Source organism: Brachyhypopomus gauderio, chromosome 9, assembly GCF_052324685.1.
Source record: "Brachyhypopomus gauderio isolate BG-103 chromosome 9, BGAUD_0.2, whole genome shotgun sequence".
NCBI lineage: Eukaryota > Metazoa > Chordata > Actinopteri > Gymnotiformes > Hypopomidae > Brachyhypopomus > Brachyhypopomus gauderio.
The window spans coordinates 15079216-15105215 of NC_135219.1; the positions used below are offsets into that span (position 1 = coordinate 15079216).

Here is a 26000-nt window from a genome sequence, read left to right on the forward strand (position 1 = left end):
GAGGGGTTATATGACTTTTAATCAATTCAGCTAGCTACAAAATGTCAACCACTTCACAGACTGATAGGAGGATACAGAGGGAGTTTTTTTAAATATTACATGCGTTGAGGACATTGATCTCACAGTCTGACTTATATGTGTCATCCAGGTAAGGAATTTGCTTGTCTTCTTATACTGACTATTCAACATATCGGCGAATTGGTGTGCATAGCTCATAGCAACAAAAATGCCTCATATATATATATATATATATATATATATATATATATATATATATATATATATATATATATATATATATATATATATATGTGTGTGTGTGTGTGTGTGTGTGTGTGTGTGTGTGTGTGTGTGTGTGTGTGTGTGTGTGTGTGTGCGTGCGTGTGCGTGTGTGTATAAAGTTTTTAAATTTTTTGTTATGGATTATTAAACTTTTTTTAACCAATAACAAACCACATGGGGAAAGTAAATGAACAAGATACAGTCATCTTATAAAAGTAACGTCTCTCAGAAATATGCAACTCTGCTTTACATTGCAAACGTTTATTTATTTTTTTAATTTTCAGAGCATCCAAAACCTATGATACAGTAAACAACCAGTCCCCGCTGTTCAGAACATGATCATAATCTTCACTGAGCTGCAGAATCATTTAGAAAATGGGTCATTTTGCACAATCTCCTCCTGTAGTCATCTCTGTAACATTCCTCTATAAGTCATTTTGCATTATTTTACAACAATGGTCACAGTCTGTAAATATATATTGACAGAAAGGGTTGCACTATTGCAAACTTGCAGGAATATGGAACGTTCGACTGGTCCTAATACAGAGCATGCTTATGTTGATTTTTGCTACTGTCGTGATTATTATTTTTTTTTACATTTTTAAATGAGTTTTATTTATAAGACTCTAAAATCTACCATTTGTCATGCATAACGCACAATTCACATCACCTGGAATGCAAAGTCTATTACAGCTACAGAATCTAGTTATACATCATCTAAACAGTAACTGATAATGGCTCGATAATGGTGACGATGAAAAATGAACCAAGGCCAGATATTGTAAGTGCTTTTTGTATTGGCATCATCATATAATTAATCTTCTTTTACCTCTTTTTCATTTGTCATGACAACATCAAAATAAGGACCCTGACAGTAGCCTAATGGAATGACACAGCTTTACTAAGACAATACTGATACGCAAAAGGAAAGACATCTTGAATAGCATTCCTATTATATATTTCATCCAACAAAGAGGCTAGATATTTGTATATATGTATACACCTATAAGCATATATATATATGTATACATATATACATTTTTGTATATAGGTGATAAAGAGAATAAAAACTCCACAATTGAGCTAGAGCCATGAAGTCTGCATTATATACAACCTTTGGAAAGAACGATGCGGATTATAAGAAATCATTTATGATAACGATCATTGAAAAAGCTGACAGACAGCACACAGAACGACGTTTACAACGAGGGAGGTGTGATATGTGCACGTGTGCAAACCTAGAAGGTCAATACCATGATAAGAGCATGTTTGCGCGTTTAGACAAACTGCAGGGTTGATCTGAGCCACTGGGCCGCCTCCTTTAGCCACTCCCCAGCATCTTTGTGGCCCTCTGATTGGCTTCATCAATCCTGGTCTTGTTGGACTCAGCCTGGAAGGAGTGACAAATTCTTACTGCAGCAGCTTTTCTGTTCAAACACACTGCTGACTCTTTTTAAAAGTTATTACTAAAGATTTTTGTATTGAATGAACTAAAATCACCCTTAAAGATGGAACATATCCTAGCTAAAAAATGAAACTCTTGTTCTGTTCTGTCTAAGACGTTAATGCCTGTATGCGTGAGTGCGCCCCCTACCTTGTCCATGATCCGGTCAATCTGGCGATTCTGGGTGTCGATCTCATTGCCCATGTCCAGGGCCATGTGACGCAAGTTCCCAATTATCCCTCCCACCTGCTCCAAGTTCTCATCCATCTCATTTTCCCTGGCGTCGTCTGTTACCCTGCGCAGAAGCACAAGTACTCAATGGGACGTGCACCGCACGACGCGACGCGCGCTCTTCATTCGCAGAAGATAAGGTAGCAACCTCCTCATTCCTCACAAAAGGTACCTCGCTACAATACCTCACGGAATAATGCAAGCACAATGTGTAGCTAAATGCCCAGAAGTGCTGTACAGTTCACCTCCCTGGCCCATTCAGGCTCAATGCTGTTCTTAATGACCCCTGGACCCCAGCGAACTCTGCCTGTGCAGGGCTTCCCTGCCTGGGGGGCTCAGGAGCTCGGCACCCCCCTCCCTCCTCTCACCTGCGGATAAAGCCTCCGCTGATGGCCATCTGTTCCCGCTCGTCCACCACGCGGGCGGGCTGGCTGTTCACCACGCCGTCCTGGTTGTTGCCCCAGGCTTTACTGCCACCGCTCTTCATTCTGCAGGGGTAGAGGGCAGGATCACCGCCGTGAGGGGGGCACTTATGTATGAGTGCTGCTCCTACACATGCAGACCAACACTGCTCATGCAAGTCATAACATGGTCGAGCTTATTCTTCTATCAGTTCTAACTAAGACGGCATAACCTGCTGACATAGAACATACATGGTTTATTTGCTGAAACATATAGCTATCTATAGGGGTGACAAACAAGAGGGAACTTGAGTAGCTACCAAAAGAAATGTTGGAGCCAGAGGTCAACCTGGAGTTACGTCTCCTTGTTGGACTGTTTTTCCTGTCCACTGCTTATAACCTGATCCCCCATCCCAGACTATGACAAATAACAAACAGGACATGTCTTGGCGGACAGACGACACAAAGTAACAGGACTGCCACATCGTCAGAGACAAGTGCAACTGAAATGAAAATTGGAGGGAAGAACCCCTATTCCTAGGCCGCCATTCCTTTGGGACTTCACCCTGAAGATGCTTCCTGTTCTTCGGCGTAAGGACGAGATGCTAATTTTGTTTATTGTGTGTCTTTGTTGTAGCTCGGTTGGATTCTGTGGATTGACTAACCTGGCGAGGGACATAAAAGAGGAAGAATCGATTCTCGCCATGCTTGCTCTCTAAAGGAGTGCATATCAATAAACAATTAGCACTTTGTGTGTGACCTTCAGAAAGGCTAATGTGCTAATGACGTTTTGTTGAACACGATACTGGTTGAAAATGTAACGTGTCACGTGTGACATAATGGAACTATCACGTGTGACTATCAGAATAAACGTTCTAATGGTGCTAATATTCAATGGTTTCTGAAAATTTTGTGCCACTGATTAAGTTGCCAGACTATAAAAGCAACGGACTAGGGTTTGTGCTTAATTCACAACCGAGACGATCATATTCAGTCTAAATGAGCCAGTACATTTTGTTTGATATAAGCTCAGTGATCTTGGAAACCAGAATATATTTGGTGTGATCTAATCAGAGATGGGCAGTCCTCCCACTGCACTGTTGTATATCGATACGGATTCCAGCTTCGTATCCAGTATCACTCCTGCTGGCCTTGGCCGTGTATGTAAGCTCTAACGCACCCCGATCTTCTGCTGTCTATGATTCTGCAATCTTCCTTTGCAAAAATGATCATAATAAACATAGAGAGGACAGCGAGAGAGAAGGTTTTGAATGAGATGATATTTATATATGAGATATATGTACATAATCTGCAAAAAAACAAACCCTAAAGTAATAGTGCTAAAGCTGATCTAGGATCAGTGTGAATCTACATGAGCTACACAGTAAAACTGTTGGTTAAATCCCCTTATAAATGTCTTCATTTTGCCTTAGGACAATTTACAGTGAGTTATAACTGTAGCCAGAGACACTGGCAGCAGGCGTTACAAAATTAAAGCAGAAATATCTGCAGCACGGCTCTCTCCACCCGACCTAGATGGAGGCAGCCCCGCCCCCAATCCCCCTCGAGGGAGAGCAGTCAGAACACCGCTCTCTCCACTGCAACAGATCTACATCAGCCTCCATCTTCTCTGCCTAGCCCTCCCAGACCCAAACCCTAAACCTGAGCAAGGGATCGGCTTTAACTGCCCAGTGGAAGGTTTGGGTAACCAGCTTTGGTACTAGGACGGTGCATGACAGTGTAGCAGGTAGCAGCATTGTCATTACTAGGAAGGCTTGCATCAGCATGCATTGGGCGTTCAGGTTCATGCTGTTCCTGACAGGCCAGTTATGTTGATGGATGTGCGTTCAAAGTTGCAGGAAAATGCTTGATCCCTTAAATCATCTTTTTTTCTATACTGACTTATCATTCATCACTACCAAATTGTATATTGTAATGAGATAGTATATGTACACTTTTAATTATCCATTATTCAAAACTGGTTGATTGTAAGTGAGCATGCAAATCTTATTCATTTACATTAATCCAATAGCTCACCAATAGAGCTGCAGTGTGAGTGGTTAGAGTTCACGATCAGACTCGTTGTGCTATCTCTACTTTCAGAGTCTGATGTTGATACAGTGTCAACATGCTGCAAATACAGTATCCTCATAATGCAAATATAACCCTAGGCTGTTCAACTTTGGCACATCCATACATTTTTTAGAGTGGTTTCCTCAACAGTTCAGACTGTAGTCTTATCTAATCAGTTTATCTGTGCATGCGGTTCTCAGAGAGGGGGTCTATCGAAAGGGTCAGACTACAGGATTAGTGCAGCATGCCTTATGTCATACACCTGATGGACCCAGTGGACCTAGAGTCAAGGCTGCATTACAGTTTTGTGGAGTGTGTGTGTGTGTGTGTGTGTGTGTGTGTGTGTGTGTGTGTGTGTGTGTGTGTGTGTGTGTGTGTAGTTGTTTGCATGGGTGTGTATGTCTATGTGACTCTGTGTGCATGCATGCATGGATGTTTGTATATATATATATATATATATATATGTGTGCCTGTGTGTGTGTGTGTGTGTGTGTGTGTGTGTGTGTGTGTGTGTGTGTGTGTGTGTGTGTGTGTGTGTGTGTGTGTGTGTGTGTTTGAGAGAGAGAGAGAGAGAGAGAGAGAGAGAGAGAGAGTGTGTGTATGACTATCCCGTGGGGCAGGTCATGATGAAGAGTGCAGTGCGTGGGTGCTGACGCTGGCTATCACTGGCTAAGGCCACGAGCCTCTAGGGTGTGTTTTTATTTTTACTTAAAATTTGTTTCTTTTTTAAGTCATTTTCTTAGGCAGGCAGGCAGGCAGGCAAGCAACACCTACTTGTTACATGGACAGGAGCAAAGACCACAGAATTTTCCTAGATCGTTCAAATTCTTTTCTGCATCCTTCATGTCCTTATTGATTTGGTCCATCCCCTCTTCGATGCGCTCCAGTTGTTCTGATTAAACAACAAGCAATTTATCCCCCACAGAACGAAGCACGTGGGAAGAAAACAGGGAGGAGAGGAAGAAAAGAGGAAAGAAAGGACAAAGAAGAGAAGACAGGAAGGAAAACAACTCGGACACTGTGACGAAAGGAAAATGAAAAGGGGTAAAAGAGGGGGGGAAAGCAAAAGAAGAGACGCCACCACATACGCAGAAGACCCTCCGTGGCGCGGCCAGTACCTACTTGTTACACGGACATATGAACAGGCCACAGCATTTCCCTAAATCTTTTAAATTTTTCTCGGCCTCCTTCATGTCTTGGTTGATATGGTTCATGCCATCTTCAACACGATCGAGTTGTTCTGGTCAGGACAAAGGGATGACAGCAGTGACATGAATTTTATTGGCTTCGTGCTTTTTTTTTTTTTGTTTGTGGAGAAACGAATTCTGTCATGATGAGTGGTCTGACTCCGCTAAATTGTATTTTGTTGGAGCAACACGCATGTTAATAAGTCTACAGATGCCAAAAATGTATAAAAATTGAAATTTCTTCACTGGAAAATATTCCATAGGATACTTTCATTTCAAATGGGCTTGAGGGAAGAAAACAAATGGATGGGGACACAAGTAGATGGTGAATATAAAACACACCACTGAGGTCACGGGCAGGGCAGAGACACCATGTCCCATGAGAGCCACCGTTGGAGGGAAGCAGGTCAAAAGCCTGTGACTTTAATTAGACCTCAGTGCGGAAGCAAAGACCGCCTGTATCTCTCGCTCGGGGCCGTGACACACACCAAGCCTTTCAGCAAAGGCTGCATATCTCAACACGGCAATGCGGGGATGACTGTCTGGGCAGGGCATGATTGTCTGGGTGGGGGTGTGTTTGTCTGGGTGGGGGTGGGATTGTCTGGATGCAGGTGTCTTTGTTTGGGTGGGGGTGTGTTTGTCTGGATGCAGGTGTGTTTGTCTGGGTGGGGGTGTGTTTGTCTGGATGCAAGTGTGTTTGTCTGGGTGGGGGTGTGTTTAACTGGGTGCAGGTGTATTTGTCTGGATGCAGGTGTGTTTATCTGGGTGGGGGTGTGTTTGTCTGGGTGGGGGTGGGATTGTCTGGATGTAGGTGTGTTTGTCTGGATGCAGGTGTCTTTGTTTGGGTGGGGGTGTGTTTGTCTGGGTGGGGGTGTGTTTGTCTGGATGCAGGTGTGTTTGTCTGGGTGGGGGTGTGTTTGTCTGGATGCAGGCGTGTTTGTCTGGGTGGGGGTGTGTTTGTCTAGATGCAGGCGTGTTTGTCTGGGTGGGGGTGTGTTTAACTGGGTGCAGGTGTATTTGTCTGGATGCAGGTGTGTTTGTCTGGGTGGGGGTGTGTTTGTCTGGATGCAGGTGTGTTTGTCTGAGTGGGGGTGTGTTTGTCTGGGCGGGGGTGTGTTTGTCTGGGTGGGGGTAAGAGATGAACATGGTGGTGAAGGTGGCTGGGTGGCCTGTGGTGATGCCATCTGCTGCTTGTTTGGCGGTGTGGGTGTGGCGTCTAATCCATGGCCCATGGAGAGGAGGTCTGGTGAGGTATGTTGTAAGGGGAGGCAGACTGTGCTAGCCTACCTCCACTCTCACATTTGTAGAATCCCTGGGTTTAAAGCTAAAGCTAAAGGAAAGATATTATTGTAAAATATGTGGGAACATTAAAGGGGCAGTGCTGGTGGCAGTGAGTCTGAGCACCAGCAGTGCTGCTGTCATTCTTCAGTTTCATCAGCTCCTTTGCCTCCTTTGCTAGTTCCAATCAGCCCCACACTGTTCCTTAATGCCTCTGTCAGAGTGTGGAGTCTGAGAGTGCTCACTGCCTAACTGTACCTCGTGACTAGGCCTTCAGCATTCAGGAACATCTCACCGCTGACCGCACAAGAGTAATTATCAACCAATCACAGTGCCCCTCTCGGGCTAACGCCCCTAGCAAAGCCAATTGTGATTAAATCATGCTAAGATCGCACCTCATCTTAGATAAACAAGCTAATGTGTGTTTTTAGTGTTGGCTCAATGCTGAGGCGTTGGTGAACTCAATGGTCCCTTCCATTTCTGAATTCCAAATGGACTTCATGTATCTGGACTCTGAGATATTCAACCAGGGATTATACAAAAACGATAGTAGTGTGTGTTATGGGAAAGAGTGGCGTTTGTCATTACCAGCTAAATCGATCGTTTTAATTTCCCCACACAGAGAAAGAAAATGACTCTTGACTACATTTAAAACATGTGGCCTTGCTAACTTCCACAATGGTACAGTTAAACTGACCAGTCATAGGATGGAAAAGTGGAATGTTGTAGACGTTAAATGGAGAGTCTTGGTGGTTACAGTCACTTGATTAGTGAAAAGAAAATAAATAATCAAGAGCATCTAAAAGTGCAGAAGCATTTAGGGGAAAAAAACTGGAAAGCTTGTAGTTAAAAGTAAAACAGTGGAAATCAACACCACCATTAACATTTGAAAGAAAAACTGGCTACATAATTACTGATAAGTGATTCATTTGAGTCAAGATATCATGCATTTGATTATCTTAATTAAAATATTGAAAGAAATTCTAATGAGATCATTTAAAATGAGAGAAGATATTGAAGAAAAAAAAAACTGATGTAAATTTACAAGTACTACATTGTGCGTATTGCAGGAACGTGCGTGCATTGCAGCATCGTCTGGTCTGATGGTGGACTCACCTCCCTGCTCGTCCAGCATAACCAAAGTCCTGATACCAGCATCTTTACTCTACGCACCAGGCAGGAACGCACGGCACGGCGGTGAAGAGAGGAGGGGAGAACAGAGAGTGTGAGATCAACCACCGAAATCACAAGCTCCTATAAGACTCGAGCAAAGACAACCCCCTGAAACAGGACACACTGTGTCCACATCTGACCCACTTCTAAATGCAACAGGACACACTGTGTCCACATCTGACCCACTTCTGAGTGGAACGGGACACACTTGTGTCCACACCTGACCCCCTGTCTGAAAGGAAGAGGACACACCAAAGTAAACTTTGCTGGAAAGATGATAAATAAGTTGATAAATTGATACCATCTAGCAGTAATTTATGGGTTTCTAGATCACATTATAGTGCCCACACAGATATTGATCAAAGCTGTAGTAATACAAGGGGTAAAATCTGGACCTCGGTTCCTAATGCAGTCCATGATTTTGGGATCACTGGTTGTTAATGTGAAAGGTTTGCCCTCACACCTGGTCCATATGAAAATGGGAGTGGCAAATCTGTAGGCTCTGGACTTATGTCCACACCACACTACGTACTATATCATAAAGTACTGCAAGCCTAGAAGACATTAAGAAACTAGTGTGGCTGAACTTGTGTCCTCATAGCTAGTTACAGCCCAGGATATGACTAACATTAATTCTAACAAAGGACTGAACGATGGGGAGACTTTAATAAAGGAGCTGCAGGTGTGAGATTTCTACCTCACTTATTCGGCTACACCCTGTGCTGGCACGTTTATGTATTACCCCACTGGGCTGGCTTACAGCACACATATGCCTAGACCGTACAGCAAATTCAAAATATATTCGTTATCGATTCGCTTTGCTGGAAGGATCGACTTTTGCTAGCCTGCTTTCATTCAAGTTCTGAAGCGGGTCTGTGTAAGGTCGGTTCTGCTCAGGTCGGGTCTGCTCAGGGAGGGGCGTTTCCTGTCCTGCGCTATTTGGGAGTATCGGAAAGTGGCACCTGCAGTGCATAAATAAGCAGAGTTGCCCTCTCAGCATTTCAGGAGGGGCGAAACTGAGCATCGATGTTTCTGGTCATCAGGGGGCCGGCTGTTGGGATAAATCAGGCCGCCGCCCAGCCCCCCCTGACCCCTCCCACCTGGCTGCCCGCCCGCCTCCTCTAGCCACTTCTGCGGCTCCGGCAGAGCCCTGAAAGTGCTGTAAAGGGGTCCCGGGGGAGGTCAGCGCTGGCGGACAGCTCTGCTGTGTCTCCACGTAGCTCGGAGAAGGCTGGCACAAGCTTGATGCTCTTCGGCCTAAATAATACATGAACTTCACCTCTGCTTTCCTCAGCACAGCTAGTGGTGTCCACTGGGCTGAGGAACACAGCTCATAGTGTCCACTGAGCTAAGGAACACAGATAGTGGTGTCCCAGGTCCATGCAGGTGGAGAAAGGGGTGAGGTAGCACAAAGAAGCTCCGCCCATCTGTAACCATGACGAATCGCTGCCTAGTACAAATGGAGCACCGTGGTCTCTTTGCAGCTAGTGGTCTTCCCCCTGTTGCTGGGGCAACTAGGCACTTCATCCTCGCCAGATAACAGGTGTGGCTCCATAAGAAGGCAACTGCTTATCAATATGACCTTGAGGAATGCCACAGAGATTGGCCAATGAGGCAAGCCCCGCCCTCCAGCCCCGCCTTCAACTGCTCCTTCTCCTCTCTCTCCTGCTCCCTGTGCCTTTCTCTGCTCTTCTCTCCATCCTTGCCCCACCCTTCCTTCCCCCTAGCCCCGCCCACCCCCACTTAGGAAAGAAAAACTCATCCACCATCGTTCACATCTCGTATTTTACTAGTCTGAGGTTTCCTCTCTAAATGTTTCGTGATATGGAGAGAATAACGTGACTCACCTCCTCCACCAGCTGCAGCATACGGCGTGTGCTCTCCAGGGACTGGCAGAAGAGAGGCGGGACAAGGCTGGTTAATCGACAGGAAGGCAGTAACCATGACTGACAGCACTCGTTTACAGAAATAATTGCCCTTTCACACACACCACAATGTCTGATCCTCTTTTATCTCACACATTACAATCTTTCCGTTTAACGAGGACAGAGAATCTGGCACTGAGAAAATTTAAGTAAAAATGAATGAGTCCGTTTAAGGATTTGAGGACAGCGTTGTGCGATTTGTTCTTGTGTATGTTCCACTGAAGATGTAAAGATTGTAAAGATGTAAATGATGTAAAGATGTAAAGGGCATATTCTAGGCTCCACCCACTACCACCTGGCCTTGTGCTTGATTGGAGCTCCGTCTGTTTTTAGCAAGTCATTGTAACATGATTCCTTTGATCCTCCATATAAAAGGTACATAGTGACAGTTTGAGAACCCCTTTGTACATCCCTGCATCCCCAAGTGTCTAAAGAGCAGAGCCCCAGAAAGGAACACCCAGCACCTGTGGACCCATTCCCCCACCCCCATTCCCCCCCCCCCCGATACGCCCTCCCCGACACGTCCCCTGACCTCCCCTGATGGCCCTGACATGACTTGCATCACACATGATCAAGAAAGGTCCAAAATGGCTGTCATCCGAGCCTGCGCCCTATAGATAAAGTTCTGAATTCAAATAAAGTTGTAATTAAATTTTTTACAGGAAGGCTCCTCCTCCTGGGCTGCTGACGTAACAGTGTTTCATTCATCACACAAATGAGGAGGAGAAGAGAGAGAGAGAGAGAGAGAGAGAGAGAGAGAGAGAGAGAGAGTGTGTGTGTGTGTGTGTGTGTGTGTGTGTGTGTGTGTGTGTGTGTGTGTGTGTGTGTGTGTGTGTGTGTGTGTGTGTGTGTGTGTAACTGTTTGCACTGCCATTTTATTACTGCATTCAGCAATGAGGGTGATTCATACGCAATACACACACACACACACACACACACACACACACACACACACACACACACACACACACACACACTCCTGCACAAACACACACACACACACACACACTCCTGCACAAACACACACACACACACACACACACACACACACACACACACACACACACGTGTACACACACGCACATACAACAAAAGCTGCAGTGTTACGTAAGCCTGGATGCAGGTAGACCTTGTGGTGTATGTACGTGTCTGAAATTGCACAGTCACAGCTCACAGAACAGAATATGCGGTCCCCAGAAGCTGTATGTGTCCCGTCTCGGGTCTGGATCGAGTCTCTCAGTGGAGACGGCGCGTGATTAACAGCCTGCAGTATCCTGGTGGTGCAGCATAGAGGGGCTGCAGTCATCACAGCACGATTAGCACAGTGGCAAACGATCTTACTACTGATCCCTCACAAAGGGAAGATGCAACTAGCCAGAGCAAACTGCACATGTTTTTGAGTACCCATGCCCATGACCCATGTGTTGCTAGCACCTTACTCTATGAGGCAAACACCTGTTTCCCCCACCCTTTGGACCACCTAACAGTATCATTTACATTAATGTCTGTCAATATGTCTGTTTGCTCATTGGCTCTGGGGCACATGCCTTTGAGGCACACACTCGCCTTTGAGGCACACATTCGCCTTTGAGGCACACGTGGGCCTTTGAGGCACACATTCGTCTTTGACGCACACAAGGGTCTTTGAGGCACACATTCACTTTTGAGGCACACGTGGGCCTTTGAGGCGCATGCTCGCCTTTGAGGCACACGCTCGCCTTTGAGGCACACACTCGCCTTTGAGGCACACACTCGCCGAATCACTCGCCGAATCTCTCACCTCATCGGCCAGCTGGTCGGCACGCTGCTGCATGTCCGATAGCTCGTTGCGCATGTCGGCGTCATCTGCCATGGCTGCTGGTTGGAGTGGATGGAGCTGGTCTCCAACTGGGAAGTGTGGGTTCTACTGGGAGTTCGGGGAAAGCTGAGAGAACAATGGATGTGGAGAGAGGGAGAGAGAGAAGGACAAGGAAACAGCATTAGACCATCCAACATTAGTCACCATGACTCAGAACTGTTTCGTGATTCATCAACCACCCTTGAGTTAACAGTTCACCGAGCCCTGCTGCAGCTGAGCAGGACAGTCCTGCTGCTGATTCCCAGCAGTGGCTCGCCAGGACACTGACGTCTGACTCCTGGTGCCAGTCTGGCCCACACGTCGGCGTTTAAGGATTAGAGGGGTAAGCATGCAGGAATTTGAAGCCAACACTTTCTCTTCCATATGAACTGAGATTGACTCACCGTTACAGCACTATGCTAAATAGCAGTCAGCTCTACTGATAATCACAATGAGGCCGTTTTGTTGATCCAGGTTAACATCAATAGGCACTTCACCCACAGCTTTTTAGAAACTCTTTTGCATATGAATGCCAGTTCCATAACTCGATTGCTTCATATTAATGGCTGCTGGGTTTAAGAACAGCAGGGTATTGCATAACAATGAAGGCAGGCCTTTATTTACTGAGTGGGATTGTAAAGAGCGTCGTCGTGACTGTTGAGCTCAGCTGATAAAAATTCGACTCTGAGGATCTTGGTTTACTAAGTGTACCATCAGTACTTGGTATAACATCAGTATTTGGTGTACCATAAATACTTGGTGTACCACCAGTACAAGGTTGTTTCAATAAAAATAAATAAATAAATATAATCCAATAAAAATCCAGTTAGGTCTAGTCAGGCATTATAAAAGTGGAATATAACCTGCAATAATTGCATTAACCAAACTCAACCAATTAGGTTTAATGTCACAGCCTGACCTTTTACTACAATGGTCAATGTAGAATGACAGAGACTCTTCCCTCCCAAACCTTCACAGATGCAAATAAGGTCAACATCTCCATTAGGAGGAGACTCGTGCTCCAGCTCAGTCTACACAGACGAGAACCACCAACACGTGTATCGTAAAATCATTCAGAGCAGTAAACGTCTTAGCACATGAGGATGCTCATATTTTAAAGTGTGTATCCTTCTCTTCATTGATTGCAGTTCAGAAGATCTACATTCATGAGTTCTTCTTTCATTCATGCCACTTTGTTTTGGTTCAGGTGACATTTAATCTCTGTCTTGATAAAATGTTCCCAGCATGGCAACATAGTGTAAACCGGCGAGGCTTATTGGTCCCTGACGGCTGAGCGAATGAAGAGATGTTAAAGCCAATGCCATCCGACAGCAGACTTGAAATACCTGGACAGAGCGATCAGCTCTCCAACTGGGCTTCATCCTGCCATATCTGAGCAGAGTGAATCGGTGCGGAAGAACAAGCCAGAGAAAGACAGAGCACACTTCTCACTTGTCTGTGTCACCTACGCTATCACTTCTGTTGCCTGTGTGACAGCTGAGGGACAAGAACAGATGTAAGCGCAGAACCTTATCTACTCTGGTGAAACCTCTGGACTTGTTCTCTGCTAATTAACCCCCCCCCCCCACCTCTCCTATCTCATTTGACAGCTGATGAACAAGCTGTCTGCTTTGGTATGGTCCTTTCCCATAAGACACTGCTTTGGTATGGTCCTCTCCCATAAGACACTGCTCTGGTATGGTCCTCTCCCATAAGACACTACTTTGGTATGGTCCGCTCCCATAAGACACTGCTCTGGTATGGTCCTCTCCCATAAGACACTACTTTGGTATGGTCCTCTCCCATAAGACACTGCTCTGGTATGGTCCTCTCCCATAAGACACTACTTTGGTATGGTCCGCTCCCATAAGACACTGCTTTTGTATGGTCCTCTCCCATAAGACACTGCTTTGGTATGGTCCTCTCCCATAAGACACTGCTTTGGAATGGTCCTTGAGCTCGAGTAGTTTGGACTTAAACCTGTTTATACTAGATACAGATGCATATTCTGACTAAACACTTAGCACTTTTGTAAGTCGCTCTGGATAAGAGCGTCTGCTAAATGCCATAAATGTAAATGTAAATGTAAATGTCCGCTCCCATTAGACACTGCTGTGGTATGGTCCTCTCCCATAGGACACTGTTTTGGTATGGTCCGCTCCCATTAGACACTGCTGTGGTATGGTCCTCTCCCATAAGAGACTGTTTTGGAATGGTCCGCTTCCATAAGACACTGCTTTGGTATGGTCCTCTCCCATATGACACTGTTTTGGTATGGTCCGCTCCCATTAGACACTGCTGTGGTATGGTCCTCTCCCATAAGACACTGCTGTGGTATGGTCCTCTCCCATAAGACACTGCTTTGGTATGGTCCTCTCCCATTAAACACTGCTGTGGTATGGTCCGCTCCCATAAGACACTGCTTTTGTATGGTCCTCTCCCATAAGACACTGCTTTGGTATGGTCCTCTCCCATAAGACACTGCTTTGGAATGGTCCTTGAGCTCGAGTAGTTTGGACTTAAACCTGTTTATACTAGATACAGATGCATATTCTGACTAAACACTTAGCACTTTTGTAAGTCGCTCTGGATAAGAGCGTCTGCTAAATGCCATAAATGTAAATGTAAATGTAAATGTCCGCTCCCATTAGACACTGCTGTGGTATGGTCCTCTCCCATAGGACACTGTTTTGGTATGGTCCGCTCCCATTAGACACTGCTGTGGTATGGTCCTCTCCCATAAGAGACTGTTTTGGAATGGTCCGCTTCCATAAGACACTGCTTTGGTATGGTCCTCTCCCATATGACACTGTTTTGGTATGGTCCGCTCCCATTAGACACTGCTGTGGTATGGTCCTCTCCCATAAGACACTGCTGTGGTATGGTCCTCTCCCATAAGACACTGCTTTGGTATGGTCCTCTCCCATTAAACACTGCTGTGGTATGGTCCTTCCCAGTACAACGCAGTAAACACTGTTAGAACAATCAAACCTTCACTCCAACAGAAAAGGTTGAATTCATAAAGGCTTGTACATATTCAGGAACGGTTGTACATATTCATCAGCACATGCACTCAAAGTCATGATGCTGGGGTTACTACCATGTGTTGCTAACTTGTTGCTAACGTCTTACTCTGCTTAGTTGCAGGAGTATGAAGTAGATTAAAGCTAAGATAGCGTAGTACAGGCTAAATGTGCCAACCATGACCTTCAAACTGTATGCAGAGAGACGTCTTCAGAGAGACCGTCACTGGAGAAAAATCTAGAACATGCTAGAACATCCAATCAGATGTCTAGCTAAAGAAAACCTGGGCCTTGATTCAGATGCTGTCAATTTAAGGTCCTGATCAGTATAACCAGTAGGTTTGCCACCTGTCCCGGTTTTCCTAGGACTGTCCTTCTTTTTAATATTCGATCCCGGAAAAAAAATTCATTTAATGTCCCGGTTTTCACTAGGTTAGTTCAACCAACTATTTAGACTTTAAATCTGTCTTTTTTTCTCGCTGTGACCATTTTACACCCCCCCCCCCCCCCCCATCAACAATTTACGTTAAATTATGTTATTTCTGTGTGTCTTAGTGTGTGTATTCATCTGTTATTCGTATGACCTGTCACTAGTCTCGTCAACGTGATGTGTTGCACTTGTGTCTGGTTTGTATTCGTGTATTTACGTGTGTGTCATCGAGTGTGTTTGTTTGTTATCTGGACTCATTGCTGTGTTTATGTGCCACGTAGCTACAGTATGTTCATAACCATTCACGTCTATATAGCCTTTGCATGTTTCTGCATCCTGAGTTCGCCTTGTAACATTAAAATAACAATCTAATCTACTCTAGGAGTACTGTAGAACTAAGGTACTTAATCTAGAACCAAAGTAGAACTATGATACTTAATCTGGAACTACAGTAGAACTATGCTATACTTAATCTAGAAGTATAGTAGAACTACGGTATTCAGCAAAAGGATGGATCAGTATTTTCTTGACTGTCATGAAAATGTCAGAGAATGCACACCTCAGTCCTGTCGTCAGAGGATGCAGAGAGTGACACTACTCTTAGGGGTTCTTTCAGAATCAACCAATGGTACAGCCCCGATGTCATATCCTGTGTTCAGAGATGAAACCCCCATTCTGACCCCCATCACCTCCTGTTCCCTGCCCTGATCTCAAAGCACAGTGGGTGCTCTCTACAGAGAGGTTGGCACCTCAGAGGACTAAACATGCACACACATGCACACACACATGCATACACACACATGGTAGTAGGAGCAGAGGTGCAGAGTCATTCATTCTACACTGCACACACTTTTCACTGACTTCATCAATCTGCTCTTTCACTTGCAAATGATACACGTTATTATTAAGCATGCATTTAGTTATTGCTGTCATCAACATCTCATTACTTTGCTTTACACTTGTCATTAAAGTCATCAATTTTTAAAAAGACGTCGTCCAGTCTACTAACTCTGTATATGTAATAATGTAAAATATGGAGGTTCGTTTCCAGGCTCCTGACAGCTATCATTATTTCTTCCTCTAGTGATGCCTGTTCCTCACACGCCCGTAGTCCTCCGAACCCACTGAACTCCCCGCACCATTATGGTGTGTCATTATGACGGTGAAACCCATGGCCACAGAACCAGGCTGCTGGATCACAGTGTTCACAGGGACCACAGTGAGGTTCAGTGGGGCTACGTACTGGGGAGCTGCACCTGCTGCCTAGTAACAAAGCTGATAGATGAGAGAAGACGCGCCTGCACACAGCTGAGCTTCTCTCTGAGGTGTGAGACGCTGACACACCCAGTCACAGGAACTCACCTTTGCAGGCACTCACCTCTCCACACTCTCTACTCCACACTCTCTACTCCAAACACTCTACACTCTCTAATACGCACTCTCTACTCCACACTTTCTACACCACACACTCTAATACACTCTCTACTGCACACTCTCTAATACACGCTTTACTCCACACACTCCACTCTACACTCTCTACTCCACACTTTCTACACCACACACTCTAATACACACTCTCTAATCCAAACTCTCTACTTCACAGCCTCACGCATTGTGAGACATTCACGTTTGACACCTGTGTGAGACACCCGTATGAGACACCTATGTGAGACACCCGTGTGAGACATCTGTGTGAAGTGCCCGTGTGAGGTGCCTGTGTGAGACACTCGTGTGAGTCCTGGCCCCTACACAGTGTCTCACCAAGGTTACCAGAACATGCCTCTCTGGTCTCTGGTCTCCACTGTTCCCAGGTCACCTCACATTCCCTGAAAGGGGTGGAGCTTGTTGTGCCTGACTTCCACATCTTTGACGGACGCACACAGAACCGTGTTCCATGACATTATCTGTGGAGTTGGGTGGGAATATCCTCCTTCTTATGTTAGGTGTACAGATCCAGATAACTTCCTTCTCATGTCATAGCAGACATGTTTCAAAATAAAAGACACGTAAGATCATTTCCCATTATATTTTTACAAGTATGGCATTGTTTCCCAGTGTTTAAAATGAAAAAAAGCAGTGACAATTCTAGCCCTAATTACTATTGTATATTAGTGAATAAGGTTAATTAATGAAGCACAATTTGCCGATTGAAAGCAAAGTAATGGAGTCCAATATGAATTTGTCACAGCACCTCTGGCTCATCCACTGTAAAGGTGATTCATTATTAAAAGCCCCCACGACCCCCATCATTCGTGCACTAATTGCTCAGGGTCCACACCCATGTCTAGCCTGTAGTGCGCCCCCTGGTGCACCAGTGTGTCAACGCTCGTCAAAACCCTGCATCTGCAAGCCAGGACCTTTCACAAGACCAGGCCTTACACAACCATTTGATGACGTCCAGATGTGAATACCTCTTCTCTAGTGTATTTGGCCTATTGTACAACCTCACAGAAAAAAACTTTGAACAGCACAAATGAGGAACACTGATAAACGTCCACAGAGACACAAAGGCACTACTGATCACTACTGCAGACTACTGTCCACTAGTCCACTAGTATCCACTACTGTCCACTAGTGTCCACTACAGTCCACTACTGCAGACTGCTGTCCACTAGTGTCCTATACTATCCACTAGTGTCCACTAGTGTCCACTACTATCCACTAGTGTCCATTACTGTCCACTACTATCCACTAGTATCCACTACTGTCCACTACTGTCCACTAGTGTCCACTGCTGTCCACTAGTCTACTACCCCCTAAACTGTGGAGCTGTGAGTGCTGACACAGCCTTGCTACTAATCCCAGTTACACTGCATGTGCCATTCAGGGATTTTGTATTTCAGCGAATAGCATTTCAGTGGCTTATGATGTTGAGTCTTTCTTTCACAGCACAATACAATCAATCTTGCACACCATGTCTGAAACCCCCAGGCGAGACGACACGTTGCAGCCCATGTCTGCAGTCACACGGTGCTGCGTCACCAGCACACGCAGCGTTCCAGCGGCCCAGACACGTTCTGCCTGCGTCGTGACGGCGCCACTGATTTAATGAGGGTCTTGCTGCCCATGCAATTGGTCTGACAAGAGATCAGTTCACAAGCCCATCTGGGCCCGTTCTGCAACTGAAGCAGCAGATCCCAGTGCAGTATCTAAACCCGACTCCCTCCCCCCCAACTCCCACATCTGCCGGTTCTGCAGTACGCCCAGCCCAACCCAGACACACGCCGCTCTCCCTGGGGGAGGGGGGGGGGGGGGGGCATGGCCATTAACGACTGCAGTCTCTCCTCCGTCCCTCGTCTCTCCCTACTGCTGTGGAGAACTTCGAAGATGTGTCTCACGATCAGTACAGCTCAACAACGAGGCAGTGTAGTGTGTGTGTGTGTGTGTGTGTGTGTGTGTGTGTATGTGGGGGGGGGGGGGGGGGTGTGACCTTTCTTTTGTTTCATTGCCAGTTTATGGTGTTGTAGCAATAAGAAAAGGAAATGTCAGTGCCGTTGCCATGGGAGCGGGCCCGTCAATCCGTTTTTACTTTCCCAGATGTTTAGTGAAGATGTAATGGAATTACGAGCCCTGCTGCTAATTATGCAATGTGGATCTGATTGTGGGTAGATTTTCCCATAATGCTATGTTTACAGTACATTCAAAGGGAGTTATTTAAAAATAATTCTGATTTACATCTAAAAAAAACACACTGCTGGTTTGGTGAGGAGGAGGAGGAGGACGAAGAACACGATAGCACACTGTTTGTAGAGAAGTGTAGCCGAAGTTTTATAAAACAAAATAAAACCAACAACAACAAACACAAGACATTAATAATCAATCAGAGAGGCCAAAAGTCAGGGTAAAGTCACAGGTTCGCTTACACTCAGTAGAAATCCAGCCTTTCCACATTTGCCAAAAACCCACAGTGTAGGTGAGAATACTCTTGGCAATACCCCAATTACTCATATCTATCACCACTACTATGGATTAGATTCAGTCCCCCAAAACACTGGAGGCATGTTGCCATGACGCCCCCACTGGTCCCCTAGTCTGGGGGCAGGGCATCCTCATGGCAGCCTGGGGTGTGACCATGGAAACGGAAAGTTGTTGTCCTGGGATTGCAACTAATTGATCTTCCACCAGTAGAGCAGTTCAAGAAGCCAGCATCTGCATCATTAGCGACGTACTGCCCAGCTTTGCGCGAGCTTTCATGGTGACATGAGTGTAACGTCGCGGTCTGACACAGCAGCAGGTGTGTGTTGGTGAAACCTCTTCTGCTCATTCCCATCAGAGTATCGCAGCCAATGCATTTAAAATGGTCTCTCAGATGCATACACCTCTTGAACACTGACGATTTAACTTTAGCTTCGCTGCAAAATACATAAGATAAAACACAAAAAATCAATAAAACGTTTTTGACATCTGCATCTAGGCAGGCTTTAGACAGACATATAACACATGACAGAGCTCAGTGCAGTGTACTAACACCTTCATAACACCTTCATAACACCTTCATAACACTTAACTTGAAGGCACAAGCAGGACCATTATAAAGCATCAGGTCCAATATCCTGTTAAAGGTCAATGATAAACAGCCTAGAATCAGAACGGCAGAGATAATATGATATTTATAATAATAATATTTCAGAAATTTGTTGACGTTTGTTAGTGTTACTTTATTCATTTTAATCAATTTGGAAGTGACGGCAGTGAGTTAAGAAAGTGAGTCTCCTGTCGCACCCCTCTCCTGTCTCACCCCTCTCTTGTCTCACCCCTCTCGTATCTCAACCCTCTTCTGTCTAGTATCTCTTTTAACTAACCATTTTAAAACCTGTTATTAACCACAGTTACAGCCCAGACAGCATGTACATGATGAGTCCGTATGGCGTAATATGAGGACTGGCTGCTCAAACACTACATCCTCCTATACAATGTCACAAAAAATGTCAAGTAAATATGTAATACTGCATATATTTACAATACTTAACATGTTGGGGAGTGTGTTGTGTTTAACCCACCAACATCGGTGTGCAGCCTGCACATTACCGTCACTTCCACACACCTTTCATTTTCAGTGCAGCAAAGCTAGACATTCATTGGACAATAAGCATTTAAAACGTTATTCTGAGTCCCGCCCACAGATCTATAGAACTGTATTATATGTAATTCATAGAGAGCAACCTTGACATGCCTTCCAGATGCGAGGCTGCTGTATGTGAATGTTGGAGGGACTTTCACATGGGTTGGACTTCATTTACACATCATGGCAATAAACACGACTGACAGCATTAAAAAATTACACTCCCGAACTGGAGGAATTCAAGCTCGTACTGTGAGGAGTGTAGGCAGATGAAGCAGTTGAGTTGTCTCTGTTGCTATACCGATTATACCTTTCTACATATAAAAGTGTATATAAAAGTGTGTTCTTGAGTGTATTATTCACATAAGCTTAACTTGGTAAAGATTGTTTTAAGGCTAGGTCATAGAGGAAAAAACTAGCCAGCCAGCAGGCTACTGTAGGATAGCTAGTAGGTGCATAACAGTAGCAAATGTTGCCAAGCTGATTTTGGAGAAGTCCTTTGATGGAAAGACACAGAATGAACCAGATCGACATGCAACAATGACTTACTTCAAAAGCAACGCAGTTATAATCAATCATTTCAGCCACGTGAACCTGGAATGTGTAGAGTGAACTGGCTAACCTAAAGTGTTATGGCTAAGCAGGGCCCCTGCTTACGTTCGCCCCCCCCCCCCACCGTCAACAACTCTCACACTCTGACATGAATCCAAAACTTGAGAGCCCTGTGGCTAAGAGAAATGACTGTGGCCGCGTCTCTTAATGAAATCACCTCAGGGATGTATTTGGTCAAAGTGGATATTGAGATTTGACGTTGACAGGACGTGTGCAGGGTTCACCTGACGGAGGCCGACTACAACACACCGATGGTGTACGCATTTAGGGTTGAACAACAGCTGATCTGCACCGCCTAGCGCACGTCACGCTCCTGCTTGGTGTTAAGAGCTGGTGTTCAGGGACGTTGACGAGGGGAGGGAACCTCCTAATAAAGGGAACTGGTGCTGTCTTAGCCCTAGTCGACCCTGACACAGGTAAACGGGAAGCACATGTTTGTTTTGTTAGGTTTTGCTCATTTGTCATCTGTTTATCATTTTCCATCAGTTACAATGTATATTTTAAAATTTGCTTTCCCAAGTGGGCAATTCTGAGAACGCAGCTTTGGTGCTGTAGTGTGGATGAGGGAAAATGCAACGAAAAATTTGACGTTGGGTTGCTGCGACCTCCATGGTTCCAAAATGGCAGAACCTAATTTTATGTTTAGCTGCTCAATATTGATTACAAAGATGCGTCTTTCGCCTTTCGTGCACTTGTTGGCGAGCACATGGCTACGTGGGACAGCACCATGTAAACAAGGAGCCAGAGAAGTGACAGTCGGACACGTGAGCGTTCTCACCATACGCTTTCCCCACCGTTTGTGTTTTATTGTGGAAGCGAAACTTCTGGACAATGGACCGAAAACACAAGTGTAGCCAAAACACAAAAACGGTGCGTTGCTCTGCCCCACTCATCCCCGCGCTAGTGTGGACGAGGACGTAGCTGCTCTGCCCCACTCATCCCCGCTGTAGTGTGGACGAGGACGTAGTTGCTCTGCCCCACTCATCCCCGCACTAGTGTGGACGAGGACGTAGCTGCCCTGCCTCACTCATCCCCGCGCTAGTGTGGACGAGGACGTAGTTGCTCTGCCCCACTTATCCCCGCGCTAGTGTGGACGAGGACGTAGTTTCTCTGCCCCACTCATCCCCGCTGTAGTGTGGACGAGGACGTAGCTGCTCTGCCTCACTCATCCCCGCACTAGTGTGGACGAGGACGTAGCTGCTCTGCCCCACTTATCCCCGCACTAGTGTGGATGAGGACGTAGCTGCTCTGCCCCACTCATCCCCGCTGTAGTGTGGACGAGGACGTAGTTTCTCTGCCCCACTCATCCCCGCACTAGTGTGGATGAGGACGTAGCTGCTCTGCCCCACTCATCCCCACACTAGTGTGGATGAGGACGTAGTTTCTCTGCCCCACTCATCCCCGCTGTAGTGTGGACGAGGACGTAGCTGCTCTGCCCCACTCATCCCCGCACTAGTGTGGACGAGGACGTAGTTGCTCTGCCCCACTGAAGCTAGTCCACTGCAGACCAAATTCAGGAGGGACTTGTCGGGAGTGTTTGAAGTTGTAGGAAGACGAGGTGCCCAGTTTGCTATTTTAAACAAATACAGGGCTACAGTTCCAAAGAACATCTTGTGGCTCAGACATATAATGGGGCTGTTGTCCTGGCTTCCTCTCTGAACAGACTTTAGGCTGAGAAATTGCCCCAGATGAAATGTTTTTGTATTGCTATGCACACAGATTAAACCTGGTGTTATGTTCTGAATCCAGATTGTTTTTTTTTTGCACAACTCTGTGGGTCTGACACATTTTTGTGCTAAATCCACTTGGCCTTTGTTGACTCTGCAGGATGTTAGCCAGAAAAGCTCCTACTTGCTGGAACTTTACATCACGAGTGATGTAAGCACTCTGGCTGATGACTGTGATTGACTCCCGTAGCCTTCTGACTCTTCAGAGGACGAGACAGTAGAAGAGGACACACTCAGTGCTGCCAGATGCTGTGTCTTGAATACCTGTTAAGTAATCTTCTTAGAAACAGATGTGGTCTTTGGCGTGGAGCAGCCGGGCGCTATGGCTCTTCTCTGCTCCAAACACCTGAGTGTTCTTGCTATTGCAATGGAGTCAGAGGAGGCTTTCAAAATCGCGTATGAAAAAAGCATCAACTTCACAACAGATTTGCAAAATATTTGACAACACATCCTCCGAATGAACCTCGGTGACGTCTGCCACAGCTGTAGGACCCCCAGGAGTTACAGAAGTCTGCACATGGCCCTCTTAGACGGCCGTCGTCAGCGGATTTCTCGGTACTGTTCCAGTTTGGAAAGTGTTTGTTTCATTCTACTAATCAATCCAAGCAAATCTGATTAAATGAGTCGGGTGTTTCTTGAGAAGGCTTAAATATTATGGCCATTTCCATGATGCAGCTAGATTGATGTTTGCATTCCATGTCCACTCAGATCATGACCTTCACGGCGACGGGGGGAAGAGGTTTCTTAGTGTTTTTAAGACCTGGAGTTGGACCAAGAAATGCGTCAGCTACCCAAGCAGACGTCTTTAGCTTAACAACTGGAACTACATAAGCAGGTGTAGAGAGGAGCTTCATCTTAAAACGAGTGAAGTCCTACAGCTGCAACACAGTGGGCCCACATCGTCTGAGCAACATCACACTGCTGGCCACACTGGCCACTGAAACTGGTCCAAGACTCTAAACAGAACCCGTTGATCATAGATCATCTCACAGAAAAAGCAAGGACGGCAGAATTCACATTTAAAAAGCAAAAAAATGCAATAATTGGCTAATTGTATGACGTAGGCATGAGCTGTGCTTCCCCTAGCTCAAAGACCACGACCCGTCATTGATGCGTCACCATCCGGGGAACAGCCCATCAGCGCTCTGCAGTCTACCCAGAGAACCGCATTCATCGACCACATTCATCAGTCGTGCCGAAAGCACCCCAGCCTCTTACAACAGACCAGAGACATCCCCGTGTACTAAACACCAAACAGCTCCGTAATGACGCATTTTCGAGGGATTGGGTTTTTTTTTTCCTTAATGGCTTCTTTTATTAATTTCGAGCTTTTAAGAGGTCTTCGTTCTGAGAGAGCACGTTTGGGGATTTTTTTCTCATTACGCGTGAGGAAAGCATAATGACGAATCATTAGGGACATCCGAAATAATATGAGCGATAACTAAGCAAAAAATACAGCACGAGGCAACACAGACTACCAAAATCACTGCAGGGATGAAAATAAACAGCATATGCAGGTGCAGGAAAACAGGCACGTGACAGAGACACACGTCTGCAGCAACCTGGAATGCCAGCTCGCGTGTGTGACAGGCTGTTAGTTGGATTTATAAGATGCGTTTTTTTAATAAGCATTCAGTAAATGTAAGGATTTGACATTAATGTTAATATCACTGTGTTACTGCAATGCGCGTAATGCTCTTAACATGTGAGGATCGTCCCGAATGTAACGATGGTCCGTGCGGTGAGCGTAGTGGGACATGCGTCACGTAGCCTCAGTAAATAGGAACCCGAAGATGCATCAGTTCGGGTATCTCCACCATCCGCCCCCGCGCGCTCCAACCCTAGCCCCGCCCATCATCTATCACCGGAAAGACACAAGTGGTATTTACTGCCTCGTCACGTAAATACGGCAGGGCTGTGGCCATTTTGACGAAATAACTGTAATCTGCAAGCATACATTTCTTCAGCGCCTCATTAAATAAGTTTGATGAGAGCGTGTCCCCCCTCGCCTGTCTCCCTCTCCCCAGAGTGCACGCTCTCCGCCGCAGTTCCCCACGCTGATCCTTCCACGATCTTTCAATACAGACTTTTTCGACGTCATACCAGCTTGTCAATACCGTCAGTTTCTTTTTGCTACGCGTGAGCAGTTCAGACAACGACAAACTATTGCTTAACTCTTGTTATGCGGTTTTGAACCAAAATATACGTGACGTCCTTCATTTTGTCGTATTGGAGGGGGAAGACAATATAGGAACCAACAAAATCCCCTTACAGAAAACCCAGAAAAAATCTATACCAACCAAATCTTCATATGCAAATGATTTGCGTGAATGCTTGTAAAAATGCTACAAACCTGACTGGACATTCATGCTAGATATTTGCAAAGTAATGAATTAAATTAATTCATAATAAAATCGCATTTGACCGTCGTTGTCCAAGGTACTGAAACGCAGAAACCGCCCACATCGTGCGCATTAGCACAACCACCGCATCCAACATACACAGTTGAAAATGCGTATTCGTATTCATATATATTACTAAAAGACTTCGATACAACCATTCATGTAAATAGAATATACGCAATCGTATTATGAATGCAAAACGATCTAACCAAAGTAAAGTACATTTCATTGTTATTTCCTAGTTTCCGCAACAGTGCTCGAAAGAAGCTTGTGAAAATGTCTCCACTAGTTAGCCTGTCTGCGACTGCACTGGAAATCTAAATGGCTTAATTTAGTCCAGATTTATTTTGTAATAATATAAGCCAAAAAAAAGTATTATTGTTTCATTCTAAGCCTTTTCCTTCGTGTTCAAGTAAGATCAGTCCTTACCTGGTCCCGTGGTCTGTGGATCGCCGTCAGTAATGAGGTGAACAGGTCTGCGTATTTCAACAACTAACTGAAAGCAACCCCCTTCTGCTGGGACTGGCTTGCTGCAAAGACACTGCGCGTGTTTGACACCTCTACAGTTCTTCAATGGAGAGCGTCTCTGCCCTCGCCAAAGATGGCTGCCGCTTTGACGTTAGCTCCTTTTAATAGACGTCTGCCGGGGGAGAGCGGTATAGAACAGCCCAAATGAAATTGAGTGCTTGCATACGCACTGGCAACAAAACACTGTTTTGGACCAGCAGAGAAACACGTGAATGAAAGAAAGCTCCTATACAGAAAGCACTTTGGACTCTTTGTATGAACGTCTTCTTTTATCTACTATTCAACTGAAACGTTTGTTTGCGACATCATGAAACCCAGGACCACAAGTATGGCCTTATAATTAGCTTATAAATTGCATAACACATAATATTAAAACCACACTGGA

General features: G+C 45.5%; 1 protein-coding gene across 2 annotated transcripts; it reads right to left on the reverse strand.

Annotated features, from left to right (window-relative positions):
• On the reverse strand, positions 1-25723 carry snap25a (synaptosome associated protein 25a). 2 transcript variants are annotated; one of them, XM_077017494.1, is made up of 8 exons: positions 25517-25723; positions 11775-11918; positions 9917-9958; positions 8013-8061; positions 5554-5671; positions 2326-2445; positions 1877-2021; positions 1-1672 (listed from the first exon to the last, which is right to left on the reverse strand). In XM_077017494.1, the coding sequence occupies exons 2-8, from the start codon at positions 11844-11846 to the stop codon at positions 1604-1606; spliced, it is 615 nt and encodes a 204-aa protein (XP_076873609.1). In that variant the 5' UTR covers positions 11847-11918; positions 25517-25723; the 3' UTR covers positions 1-1603. The 2 variants fall into 2 exon arrangements, with proteins under 2 accessions (XP_076873609.1, XP_076873608.1); XM_077017493.1 differs by lacking the exon at positions 5554-5671 and adding an exon at positions 5206-5323 and having other exon boundaries at positions 25517-25704.
• Positions 25724-26000: the final 277 nt, after the last annotated feature.

Coding starts and splice junctions, on each gene's coding strand:
- snap25a (XM_077017494.1), bottom strand. CDS start 11,846: ATGGCAGATGACGCCGACATGCGCAACGAGCTATCGGACATGCAGCAG. Junction 9,959..11,774: donor CCGACCAGCTGGCCGATGAG/GTGAGAGATTCG, acceptor CTCTTCTGCCAG/TCCCTGGAGAGCACACGCCG. Junction 2,022..2,325: donor AGCGGAGGCTTTATCCGCAG/GTGAGAGGAGGG, acceptor GCTTCTGCGCAG/GGTAACAGACGACGCCAGGG.